The sequence below is a fragment of the Neovison vison genome, chromosome 12 (genome assembly GCF_020171115.1).
Source record: "Neovison vison isolate M4711 chromosome 12, ASM_NN_V1, whole genome shotgun sequence".
Classification (NCBI taxonomy): Eukaryota; Metazoa; Chordata; class Mammalia; order Carnivora; family Mustelidae; genus Neogale; species Neogale vison.
Genome location: NC_058102.1, coordinates 40,708,246 through 40,722,512, shown reverse-complemented (window position 1 = coordinate 40,722,512; position 14,267 = coordinate 40,708,246). Strand labels below are relative to the sequence as shown.

Genomic DNA, 14,267 nt, shown 5'->3' with positions numbered 1-14,267 from the left:
CCACTGGGGTTAGGTGAAGGGTTGGTTGAAACTGTGAAACACAATTTTGCTTTTTCTAAAATGTGACAATGACCTTTCTTTCAAAAGCAAAAAAGCAAAACAACAATCTTCTAATGAATGCCCCATCCCGCATGCTGACATCTGCAGAGGCGTTTTGCATCTCATCATGAAAGTATAATTTGACTTTCATGAAAATGACATACTTCTAAGAAATGACTCAGCTCTAGCCTTTCCTGTCTTCATGTATTCTTGGTCTATGATCCCAAGTGAATCCGAGTATAGTTCTTTCTTCCTTTGTTTGCCAGCACCCTGGAGACAACATTTGACAGCACTGTGACAACAGAAGTGAATGGAAGGACCATACCCAACCTGACAAGCCGACCCACTCCCATGACCTGGAGGTTGGGTCAGGCATGTCCTCGACTTCAGGCTGGAGATGCTCCCTCCCTGGGGGCTGGCTACCCTCGCAGTGGTACCAGCCGATTCATCCACACAGACCCCTCAAGGTTCATGTACACAACACCTCTCCGTCGGGCAGCTGTCTCTCGACTGGGAAACATATCCCAAATTGACATGAGTGAGAAAGCAAGCAGTGACCTGGACATGTCTTCTGAAGTTGACGTTGGTGGATATATGAGTGACGGTGATATCCTTGGGAAAAGTCTCAGGGCTGATGACATCAATAGTGGGTAAGTGGCCTTGGTGTCTACCAACATTACACAGACAGGGAATGTTCTACTAAGATGCATGAGCTAGAGAAAAAGTAATTCGGTCAGCTCACAAAGTCATTAGAACTCATGAAAAACTGAAGGTTGTTTGGGGATGTATCAGACCTTCTCTTCTGCTCATTCATGAAGAGTAAAATATCTAAAACTTCTATAAAATCTTTTCATTGTATGCCCTTAAATCTTTCTGTTGTTAGTTGAGAGAACCAAATGTGCCCTGTGCTTTTTGGAGTGATTTTCACACAATTCTTAAGTCACAGATTTTGTAGTAAAAGATGTGGGAAGGGGACAGGAGGAGTTTTGCGGGGCTGCTAGATTTTAGTTTTTCAATTTGGTTTGTCAAAACTGCCTCTAACTTTTTGAAGATAGATATTTTCTAGCTTTCTTTAGTTATGCACCTCCAATCTAACTTGAGGGAAAATCGTTTTAAAATTGAGATTTTCAATCTCTTTTGATAGTATCAGATTTATTTTTTAAATCATAGCCTTTGTTTTTCTTCTGTTTTCTATTGTAATCTGCAAAAAATGTTGTGATTATAAAACTCTTAAAGATTTTGGCAATGTGGAGTATTCAGCCCAATCTGAAAATGAGCCCCAGTGGAGGCAATAGGATACTCTATTAAAGCTACTTCTATAAATAATTATAATTCCTTACAGATACAAAACCTTATCCTAACTAGCCACGATTGTATAATGCTAAGGAAAAGGGAGACTTGCATTAGAAGTCACATACATCTGGCTTCAAAACCTTGGCTCTGTAATGCAAGGAAAAGCTTCCCAAATCAAGTTTATAATTTTCATGATTTTCCAAAATGCTAAATTTAGGGATTTGACCTACTTTTTGTCCTTATACATCTGAGAGAACCAGTATCAAAAAGCATTCTTCTATATGAGTAACCTTCCTGACATCCTTCATGAAAGAAAAGAAAAGAAGAAAAGAAAAAAGAAAATCTTATTTGAAAGGTGACAGACTTAAAAAAAAAAATTACAGAAGAGCTTTCGATGTATAGCTCTGCTGTGATGTCCCCATATCCAGTGCTTTCATTCGTGCTCCTTCCCAGATGCCTAAATTTCAACAGTTTAGAATTCGGGAGACAGATTGCGGTCAGTTAGGGTAGGAGGTAGTTGAGATGCTGCTGGAGTCAGAGTCTAATTTAAATTCCTTTCTACAATTTGCTGTCTGTGGATGCCATGGGGGCTTAATTTGCCCAAACTCTTTGCTTTCTGTAATAAGGATGAAATTGCAGAATCTCCACAAAATTATTAGGAATTAAGGAAATAACCCACAAAATTGTACTTACTCAAAGCCTGTCACAGTATGAGAGTTGAGTAAATTTGTCATCAGCATCATAATTCCATTTATTATCATTAATAATCACACTAACTTGTAGATGTTATTGTTATCATTTTTGTCCATATTAAATACCATCTGGGGGTGAGGATACCCAGTTTGGGCAGCACAGGAGCTAAACTTTTGAAAGCATGAACTTTTTCTCCTGTCTCTCCCTTTTCTCACCCACTGTTTCTACTCTTCACTCCTATCTCCTTCTCTTTTCTTTCTTCATCTCTTTAAGTGAGAGCATATGTATTTTTTTTTTTTATTTGACAGACAGAGATTACAAGTAGGCAGAGAGGCAGTCAGAGAGAGGAGGAAGCAAGCTCCCTGCTGAGCAGAGAGCCCAGTTGTGGGGGGCTCGATCCCAGGACCCTGGGATCATAACCTGAGCCGAAGGCAGAGACTTTAACCCACTGAGCCACCCAGGCGCCCCGAGAGCATATGTGTTTTTATATTCACTATTGGATGAAGATTTATTTTTTATTTAAATTCAATTAATTATCATATAGTATATTATTAATTTCAGAAGTAGAGGTCAGTGATCCATCAGTGGTTTTTTTTTTTGTTTATTTTTTTTTAAGATTTTGTTTATTTATTTGACAGAGAGACACAGCAAGAGAGAAAACACAAGCAGGGGAGTGGGAGAGGGAGAAGCAGGCTTCCCACTGAGCATGGAGCCTGATGTGGAGCTCAATCCCAGGACCCTGGGATCATGACCTGAGCCAAAGGCAGGCGCTTAACGACTGAGCCACCGAGGCAACCCTCATCAGTCTTACATAATACCCAGTGCTCATCACATCACCTGTCCTCCTTAATGCCCTTCACCCAGTTACCCCATCTCCTTACACCCCTTCCCTCCAGCAGCCTTCACTTTATCTTTATGGTTAAGAGTCTCTTATGACTTGTCTCCCTCTCTGATTTCATCTTGATTTATTTTTCCTTCCCTTCCCCTATGATCCTCTGCTTTTGTTTCTTAAATGCCACATATCAGTGAGATCAGATGACAATTGTCTTTCTCTGATTGACTTATTTCGCTCAGCATAATGCCCTCTAGTTCCATCCATGTAGTTACAAATGGCAAGATTTCATTTGTTTTGATGGCTGCATAGTATTCCATTATATGTGTGTGTGTGTATATGTATATATATACACAACATCTTCTTTATTCATTCATCTGTTGATGGACTTCTGGGCTTTTTCCATGGTTTACCTATTGTAGACATTGCTGCTATAAACATTGGGGTGCAGATTCCTCTTCAGATCACTACATTTGTATCTTTGGGGTAAATACCTAGTAGTTTAGTTGCTGGGTCTTAAGGTAGCTCTATTTTCAATGTTTTGAGGAACCTCCATACTGTTTTCCAGAGTGGCTGTCCCAGCTTGCATTCCCACCAACGGTGTATGAGGGTTCCCCTTTCTCTGAATCTTTGCCAACACCTGTTGTTTCCTGTCTTGTTAATTTTAGCCATTCTGGTGTGAAGTGGTATCTCACTGTGGTTTTGATTTGAATTTGCTGAGTAACTGTTCATGAGTCAGGTGGCAAGGTGGGGTGGAATGCTAGGTGGGACACTGTGGTTTCAGGATTCTTGGGGCCACAGGAAGATTGGGGTGCCTGACTGCATCAGAGTTCCCAGGCACTAGAGCAAGGGAGCTGGCTGCAATCAGTTAGCCTAGGAGTGGGCTCTCAGCTTGATGTTGCCATAAACCATGAATTGCAGCACGGTTCGATGACTGCTCTCCGAGCCGGGGCACAGCAAGCAGGTGAACTACAGAGAGACCTCTTCCATCCCCCTGAATAAAGATTTAATTATATACATAAATATAGCATATTTATACATACACACATGCACATATTAATGTATACACTCATATATACATATACATAGAATATACACACAGACAGACAGACACACACTCACACACACACAGGCAGTCAATCTCCTTATCTGCAGTAGTCACCACATATACTGAATTAGTGAATATTGAACCATTGCTCCTAGGGGAAATACAGACATAGTTCCTGTGAGCTTTGGGTCACAACATTTTTATCAACTCATCAGAATATAATCTTGTTTTATGTGTATTTCAATTTAAAGCTACCTTATTTGTGAATTAATACATATTATAGACTCATTAACATTGAGCTCATGCCTTCACAGCACTGTAATTCATGCCTAAATGAAGTTTATCTAAGTCATAGTTTTTTGCGAGACACACCACAGCCCTCCTACACTTTGGGACAAAAGAATACCTCAAGACTACACTTGAGGGGGCATTTTAAGCAGCAGAATCTCCAACAGGGAGCACAAAAATGCAGAAAATATGGCTCTAAAGAGCCTGTAAAAAGGAGACATTAACAGTAAGGGAGCCAAATCAAGAGGTGAGAATGTCACCTTATTTATTTGACCTCAGCTGGGAATGTCCTCACGGGCAACTCAAATTGCTGCTCTGCACCTGTCTGTGAATGATCATGGAAGTGTTGCAGTTATTGATTTGCAAATTTTAGCAAGTAAGCAAATTTGTAAATATGGAGTTTGTGAATAATGAAGATTGACTATTTATTTATATATACAGAAAATGCTTATCTGGGGAGAGAAAACATGCATATCTTGGGAGTAATTTAAATCAGAAATCAATGGACATGGACAATGCAATGTGTGAGTAATTTCAAAAGTTTTGTACAGATAAGAACTTAGCTAAAAGTTCAGAAGAAAGAGAAAGTGTTAAATCCAGGCATGAGATAGAAAGGAGGGGATAAGAAAAGGAAATAGTTTAATTTAAATAGCTATAGAGGAGGGAAATGTTTTAAGAGAATATCTGTAAGAAAAGGAGAAATATTGTAGAAAGAATGTCATTCAGTGAACTTGACTAAAATATAATTTTTAGAATCAGAGGGACAGTTGGATTAGAGGACATTCACTGACCTTTCCTTTAATCGAGAGTCATGGAATCTGAATATTTAATTTTGAGAGATAGGGTCTATTGTGACAGGCCTCAATAACGTTATGCTTAGAAATTTAAACTGTGTACTCTAAGCAGTGGAAATCACTGTTTCTTAAGATTATTTAGTAGCCACACAGAAGAGGTCATGAAGATGATTTCTGAAAGTCCCCCTCAGGGGAAATATGCAAAATGTATTGAGAGGAGGAGCTCTGATGGTAGATTTCAGACACTACTGCAGAACTTGAGGTGAAGGTCTATAGGCCAGAAATATGGGAGTAGCTTTGATGGGGATGAAGGGAGCGGAAAAACTGATATGGGAGATACCACGAAGGAGAAATTTCCAGAAAAAGTGATAGGTGCTACTCATAAGGGCTTAAAGAGAGGCAGTGAATTCAGATAAGATGCCCATTTTGTAAGCGCCAGAAAGGGGAAATTATAGCTTTAGAGAAAATAGGCAGAAAAAGAGGCTTTTTTTTTTTTTCTTTTTTGAGAAAGCAGAAGGGAGATGATGAGTGTAGAGTTAGAAACAGAGAGTGGACGACATTGTGGTAAAAGTTGGAAAAGCAGTAGTTTTCAGGGTAGAGATATGATGGCGAGTGTGGTCTCCTATAGAAGAAGATAGTGGAAATGGTGGGAGATGTGTGGACTTCTGGGAAAAGAATTGAGAGAAGGATCCTGAGGTGAAATGTGTATCCAAAATATATTTCTGAGTTCACCCTGTATGCCAGGTAGCATTTTGGGGCTGTGGGTGCAGGAGTGAGCAATATAGGCAAGATACCACATGACCCCCATGCTAGTGTTTTTTATATTTTCATAGGAGCTCATTTGTTCAGTGAATGCGTAACTAATACATACACGTTTGTAAGTAAGTATGTGTGTATACATTCTTAGATTAGTAGTTTTTTCTTAAGGCAGTTTTTTTTTTTTAAAGATTTTATTTATTTATTTGACAGACAGAGATCACAAGTAGGCAGAGAGGCAGGCAGAGAGAGAGAGAGGAGGAAGCAGGCTCCCCGCTGAGCAGAGAGCCCGATGTGGGACTCGATCCCGGGACCCCGAGATCATGACCTGAGCCGAAGGCAGCGGCTTAACCCACTGAGCCACCCAGGTGCCCTCTTAAGGCAGTTTTTAAAAACAGCTGAGTTCTATATATAATAATATAAATTACAGGTGTACCAATACTCAGAAACATTTTGTATTTTCCAGGATTCCCACTGTATTAGTTAACAGTTACTTCTGTAAGCAAGAAATCTCAAAATCTTGTAACTTAACCCAGAGTTGATTTCTCCTTCAAATAAAACCCTCGCTGTTATTTCTGTCTTCAGTTGGGAATGTCCACCATATAGTCTCTCAGAGAACAAGACTGAAGTGAATAATTCTGTTACAATCCCAGGATCACCCTGAGCATTGACATTCAATAAGCAGGTGGCAAAAGAGAAGAAGAATCTTGGTGTGAGAGTATTTCATATGTATCAGGCTTACTAAAGGTGCAGATAACTTCTACACACATTCCCTTATTCAAAACAGCTGAATGGCCACATCTAATTAGAAGAAAGGCCAGCAAATATGGTACAGCTTTATGCCTAGAAGGAAGAGGAAGTTGTTTGATGAGATCTGGGTAATTTCTGCTGAATTCACTCATGAGAAACAAGAAGAAAAAAATAATAATAATAAAGTCACATCCATTGTCCTTCCTACTTGTTTCCTGCTTCAGTGGAAACCCAGTTCAGACTTCTGTTCACTTTTGTTCCCTACCAGTCTTTCAAATAAAGTCTTGGGTAGAATGAGCCTATTTAAATATGCATCAGTGGCCCACGTGTTTTATGGTGTCATTCACATTCAGTATATTTAAAGAAAAACTAAAAAACCCACAAATCCTATATGAAAGTTTCCCCTGGTGATGGTGACCTGTTGAGCATTTGGCATTTTCTCTTTCCTGTGGCAGAGTCCAGGAACACTGGAATTTTAAAGTGTTCCTGGGTGGCAGTTCTGTCCCCTGGGTGGGAGGTGAGAAGGCATGGTCAGCAGATGATACGGCTGGTCGTAACTCACCATGCTTAGGACTGTTCTGCTTCATTGCTCACCAGTTTACACAGAAAATCATTGACATCTCTAGGATGTAGCCCGATGCCTCAGCCCAGAATTAAAAGGAGCAAAGATGAGAGGGTTAGAGATATCCCAGGGGGAATTTTAATTTGATGATGTTTAAAGTGAGGAAAAAAGGGCATTGAAATGTCTGTGCTATGGTTCATGAAAAAATTGAGTCACAAAGTTAATTTTCTGTTCCCAATTTTTATAAGTATGTTTCAGTGATTAAAGGGACAAAGAGCTCAAAAGACACAGTAATGAACGAAGGTGTTTAATTTAAGATTTTTTTCCTCATGTAACCACAAGGAATGTCATGAAGTGAATGGGAATGGAGTTTCACTTTCTCATGTACCTTAGACAGAACTCAGAAAACTAGTTAATCAGCATTCTGAGAATTCAGAATTTCCTGAAGCATATAAAGACTTATCTTTTTCTTCTCTTTCTGAAATTACTTTAAACACTTGGGAATGTGAATCTGCCAGTAATTAGGATTTAGTCAGAAGAAGCCCTCTTATAATGAGTCTCTGAAAACACCTCCATTTATGAAATAAAAAAGGAACATGCTGGAAAATAGGGGAGAAAGTTACGTTTTTAATTGGGTGGCAATTGAAGTGATCTGCAGGTGTCACGGTATAAATAGTTGAGTCAGAACATAACCTAAAATTCTACTTTAAGTCATATGGCCTGAACACAAAGTAATTTAATTCTGAGAAGTGGCCTTTTTACAAAGGAAGGTGAATACTTTTATCCTTCTTCTCCCTCGATCCTCCCTCCATTCACCCTTAGTAAACTTGATGATCTGAAGCATGTGTACCATTGGGAAGGGCAGGTTAAAGTGTTGGGGTGAAAGAATATATGTGACAAACCAAAGACTCCTAATTGTAATGCTTCTACTCCTTTCATATTCAAGACGGGAGAGTTATGTTTGGTGGAGGTGGTGGTCCTATTGGAAAGAGAGTTGATAGTACAAGCCAACACGGACATGGCACTTATTCTGTGCTAGACAGCATTCTATGCCTTTGACATTTGTTGACTCATTTATGTCTCACCGTAACTGTAAGAAGTAAATCTATGATTATTATCTCCATTTTACCAATGAAGCAGTGGAAGCATGAATAGTTTAAGTGACTTTAAATGGAACTCAGAAAATGAACCAGTTTCTGGGAATTTAAAATTTCTTAAAACAGGCAGTGCTGGACTCTGAAAAACAATCTGAGGGGTTTGAAGTGGCGGGGGGGGTGGGAGGTTGGGGTACCAGGTGGTGGGTATTATAGAGGGCGCAGCTTGCATGGAGCACTGGGTGTGGTGAAAAAATAATGAATACTGTTTTTCTGAAAATAAATAAATTGGGAGAAAAAAAATTTTAATAAATTTTAATAAAAATTTTAATTAAATTAAAAAAAAAAAAAAAAAAACAGGCAGTGCTGGACTTGAACCCAGCATTCTGTCTCCAGTCTGTACTCTCCGTCATTGTGACATGCTGACCTTGTGAGACTGTCAACATGTCTACATGTACACATTTCTCTCCTAGGAGTTAATTTTTTACAAAAGAACAGAGCTTCACAGCCATCAGTCATTATTAGTATAGTTTTTTTTTTTTTTTAAGCTAGCATGTATGATCTAGGGGACAGTAGTTAATATTATCTGTGTTCATCAAAAAGAAGATGCCGAATGGTTGTGCCTTTAAGGATTAAAAAAAAAGAAGAAGAAGAAAAGCTTGTGTGTTCATGTCATTAAAAAATAGCTAATTGTGGAGTGCCTGGGTGGCTCAGTCATTAAGCATCTGCCTTTGGCTTAAGGTCATGGTCCCAGGATCTTGGGATCAAGCTCCGAAGCCTGCTTCTCCCTCTCCCACTCCCCTTGCTTGTGTTCCCTCTCTGGCTGTCTCTCTCTCTATCAAATAAGTAAAATCTTTTTAAAAAAAAAAAAAAAAGAAAGTGAATTGTAACATATAGTGGCTGACATGAAATTTGAATGTAAAAACGCAGAATTCTAATAAGTTATGCAAGTCTAGGTTTTGAATCTTCCCAAATCCCCCACGAAAACAGAAAAAGCAACCAGCTAGCACAACCCAAAAAATCACAATCATTGTTCACACATAAAAGCTGATGACAAAGTATCATCTCAGCCCCCAAGTAAACAGCTAAGGACAGACATCCAAGAGCCAAAGCGTGGGATCACTGTCTGTTTCAGAGGAAACAGAGATAGGCACTGGGGCATCTGGTAACAAGAACAGAAGAACCCAAAATAGTCAAAAAACTGACTAGAAAACTCACAGAGCATTTGAAGTTGGCAGCTGAAGCTGGGAGGGCTTTTGACCCCTTGACCAACAAGGGAGAATAAAGGCAGAAGGTCATGTCTGAACAGAATAGAATAGTCTAGTTCCTATGAACTAGTTCATTAAGGTGCCCAATGACAACCCCCTTTCAGGACAGGACCCCACACTAAGAGACATCTTCTGGGAGCAGAAGCAAATTGAAAAAAAAAAAAATTGGCAACGAAGGTGAACGTGACAGTCTGGAAGAAAGTGAGAGATGGAAACAGAATCCAAAAATCTCAAAAACCTAATGACTGCTTTTTAAAACACTAAACAAAAACAACAGAGGCAATTACTGTGTCAAGTTGGAAAGGTATCTGCATTGTTTCTTTTTATTCAGAAAAATGAATTTCACATAAAAATAAGCAGGAGAAAAGTGTCAAGATAAAATCCTATAGAAGCCACAAATACATGCAACACATGTAACTAATAAAGGATTAGTGTCAATGAGGAAAGAAAAAAGGAAAACAGAACATAGCATTGTATCCAATAGAAAACTGAGCAAGAGAAAGTAAGTAAAACAGAGAAAGGCAAATACCATATGATTTCACTCATATGTGGAATTTAAGAAACAAAACAAATGAACAAAGGAAAGATGAGAGAGAGAGAGAGAACAGATCAAGAAACAGACTATTAAGTATAGAGAATTGGTGGTTGCCAGAGGGGCGGTAGGCAGGGGGATGGGTCAAATGGATAAAAGAAAAAAGAGTACATTATCGTGATGAGCACGGAGTAACGTATAGAAGTATTGAATCACTGTGTTGTATACCTGAAACTAGTATAACACACTACATGTTAACTAGATTGGAATTAAAATTTTAAAAACTTAATACTATTTTAAAAATGAGCAAAAGATATAAACAGACCTTTCTTTTGATGGGTTATTGTATTTACTTGGTCATATATATTTATATCACTTAGAAAGCATCACGACTGGTTACACATGATTACAGATTGCACAAGCAATCTGCTTGAAAATTTTGAAATGGAGTCTTTTTAATAAAATCAGCATTTTTAAAAATTTAAATTCCATTAGCCAACACCGATAAAACATAAATGGCTTATAACAAAGTGAAAATATAATCAACCTGCTTGGTAATCTGGAATTTGTAAACCAAACCAAAATGAGACTTCTCACCTATAGACTAGTAGATGTTTATTCTGAAACTCTTTTCTTTTTTCTAATTTTTTTAAAAAGATTTTATTTATTTATTTGAGAGAGAGACAGTGAGAGAGAGCTGGGAGCCTGATGCGGGACTCAATCCCAGGACTCCGGGATCATGACCTGAGCCGAAGGCAGTCGACCAACCAACTGAGCCACCCAGGCATCCCTCTGAAACTCTTTTAAAAACTGTTTATCAGTGACTAGTAAGGCTAAATATAGGTATACGTCTCTTATGATCCAGTGATTTCCTTTCTAGATCTAGACCTTAGTTAAGTTCTTGCTTCTGAGCACAAGAAATTGTTGGTACGCAAGTGTTCGTGGCAGCACAAAGACAAAAAACAACTCAAATGTCTGTAATAGTCAAATGGATTAATCAACCAGCACATTTCTAAAAACAGAATAATAAAACTATAAAATGAATAATGCAATGATACACATGAAGATAGATAATTGCAAAAATTAATTTTGGGTGAGGGAAAGAAGTTAAAAAAGATTTTACATAGTATGACTCGATTTATATAAAGTTCAAATCCAGGAGATGCTAAACAGTATATTTTTAGGAATACAAGCCCATGTGGCAAAACCATGAAGAAAAGTAGGGGAAAGCTAATGAAATCCAGGACAGTAGATGCCTCCAGAAGGGAGGTTTGGGAATGTGAGTGGGAAGAACCTATATGGATGTTGAAGAAACTGCAAATGTTGTATTTCTGAAGCCGGGTAGCAGGTGCATGAAAGTCAGTATTTTTATTATTATTTGATATATACTTTTATATCTTATACACCTACAAAAATATATATTTCCCCAAAAGGTTGTTTTTTTTTTTTTCAGAAAGTATGTAATTACTCTGATGGTAGAATTGTATGGATTTCTGTTCATTGAGAAAGTAGGATTTGAACAATATAAGAAATAAATTTTATAAATCATATTTCAGTGAATTCCAGACATAATTAGAGCATAATTATGCAGATTCACAGATTTGAACAGACTCCATCTTATAGTAGCGGTGGGTAGTGAGTGACAAGAAGGAGTGATATATCTAGATTATTGACTGGGTAGATGGTGTCTTTCCCTTTAACCATCATAGCATGCACAAAAGGAACATGAGTTTTAGTGGTGAAGTTAATATATGGTCAGTTTTTTTTCTATATTTGAAGTGCTTATGAGAAAGCCACCTATCTATGCATTAGAAACAGTTTAGTACCTAATTTTAGAGCAAGATGGAATAATATGGTCTAGAAATATTAATTTGGATAGTAGACACCTAAAGTAAATGCCATGAGTATGCAAATTTGCCGACACGAAAAGAAGCAGGCTGTCAGTAGAAGTGACAAAGAATTAGGAAATGCTTTGTGAGACTTTTTTTTTTATGTGAATTCTTTTACAACTTATTGAATTTGAACATGGCTAAAATTATTCTGACTTTCATAGTTAGAGGTAATTCATTTTTTGTCAGTAACCCTCACAAGTTTTGTTCCAACTTTTTGTACCAATCTTCCCTGTGTCTATTATCTCTTCTTAAATTTATCTTGGCTGACAGTTTTGAAGTTTAGATATAGCACTGTTAGGAAATCACTTTTTAAATTTTACATTATTCTTTCAAAATGACCCCCTAACATTGATAGCTCCCAGACCGTAGTATAATATTTCTAAAGGAGCTATGAAGTTCATGTTCTTACAGATTTTTAAATCCTTCAGAAAGAATGAAAGAAGGAAGGATTACCAAGAAAAAATTCAAATCAGGGATATGTCTTACTTGTGTAATGCCTGATGTGTTTTTTTTTTTTTAACTTAAATTCAATTAGCCAACATAAAATAGTACATCATTAGTTTCAGATGTACAGTTCAGTTACTCATCTGTTGCATATAACCCGCAGTGCGTTCCACATCACATGCCCTCCTTAATGCCTATCACCCCGTTATCCCATCTCCCATCCACCTCCCATCCAGCAACCTTCAGGTTTGTTTTTGTTTTTTCCTATATTTAAGAGTCTCTCATGATTTGTTTCCCTCTCTGATTTCCTCCCATTCAGTTTTCCTTCCCTTGCCCTGTGGTACTCTGCTCTGTCTCTTATATTACACATATATTGTGGATAATTGTCTTTCTCTGATTGACTTATTTCACTCAGCATAATACCCTCCAGTTCCATCCACTTCAGTGTAAATGATAAGATTTCAACCTTTCTGATGGCTGAATAATATCTCATTGTACATATATACCACATCTTTATCCATTCATCTGTCGATGGGCATCTGAGCTCTTTCCATAGTTTGGCTATTGTGGACATTGCTGCTATAAACATTGAGTTGCAGATGCCTCTTTGGATCATAGTATTTGTATCTTTGGCATAAATCTCTCATAGTGCAATTGCTGGATTATATGGTAGCCCTATTTTTAACTGCTTGTGGGACCTCCATACTGTATATTGTTTTTTAAGTAACAAAGTCATGGTTCTGTTATAAAAATGCCCTACCAACACTCAAATGAGAGTATGTCTGTGTAAACAGAGGAATTACAACAGAGCACCTTTTTAAAAGATTTTATTTATTTAACAGACAGGGATCACAAGGCAGAGAGACATGCAGAGAGAGGGAGGGGGAAGGCAGAAAGAGAGTGAGAGAAGGAAGCAGGCTCCCCGCTGAGCAGAGAGTCCGATGTGGGGCTCGATCCCAGGACCCTGAGATCATGACCCAAGCAGACACCAGAGGCTTAATCCACTGAGCCAACCAGGCACCTCATATAACTGAGTATTTTTTGATTCAATTAATACCTCTTGTAAACCTACTTGATATGAACTGGAAAATTGAAGGGCCCAAGAAAAATGACTATCCTTTGAAATGTTTCCCCCAAAAATAGGTTTTCTCTTAATTTATTGAGGTTTTAAACACATGTTTTTTTTTCCCTTTGGAAAATTAGTTTTCAAAAACAGTTAATATTTGTCTATAGAACTTACTCTTCTGTAAATATGGAAAATTAGAATGTTATATTTCTAATAGAAGTGATCTGTCATCTTATTTCTTATTTTCATGCATCACCATTATGGGTAAAGTTACTGAAATAAGCTATAATGCTTTCTTTTTATAATATGGAAGCCTTTTGAATCACATATTTGTTGATCCCCAGTTATATGGAAAACCTTTGTTAAACAGTTTCGGAGATGCACAGATGAAGAAAACAGACATGAAATGAGACATATATGAAACATAGTGGTTCACATTGTTACAGCTTCCTCCAAGGTTAAGATTAAGCATGTTGGTAGTTTTTATTTTTTATTTTTTTAGAAGATTTTATTTATTTATTTGAGAGGGAGAGAGTGAGAGAGAGCATGAGAGCTGAGAAGATCAGAGGGAGAAGCAGACTCCCTATGGAGTTGGGAGCCCAGTGTGGGACTCAATCCTGGGACTCTGAGATCAAGATCTGAGCCGAAGGCAGTTGCTTAAACAACTTAGCCACCCAGGCGCCCACATATGTTGGTAGTATTTTTAAAAAGGGCAAAGGGAGTAGCTCACCTATCTGGAGAAATATCAACTACCCTCAACCTTTAGAAACACAATTTCAGGGGCGCCTGGGTGGCTCAGTGGTTTAAGCCTCTGCCTTCAGCTCAGGTCATGATCTCAGGGTCCTGGGATCGAGCCCCAGGTCAGGCTCTCTGCTCAGCAGGGAGCCTGTTTGCCCCTCTCTCTCTGCCTGCCTCT

The 14,267-nt window shown here is 38.1% G+C and overlaps 1 protein-coding gene across 7 annotated transcripts in view; it reads left to right on the top strand.

The window, feature by feature from the left end:
• Positions 1-14,267, top strand: part of NAV3 (neuron navigator 3) — a 611,692-nt gene that overhangs the window by 443,093 nt on the left and 154,332 nt on the right. For all 7 annotated transcript variants that reach the window (XM_044228605.1, XM_044228606.1, XM_044228604.1 and 4 more), the window contains one exon: positions 306-689. In XM_044228605.1, the coding sequence (XP_044084540.1) occupies positions 306-689 (384 nt within the window). The remainder of the gene's footprint in view (positions 1-305; positions 690-14,267) is intronic.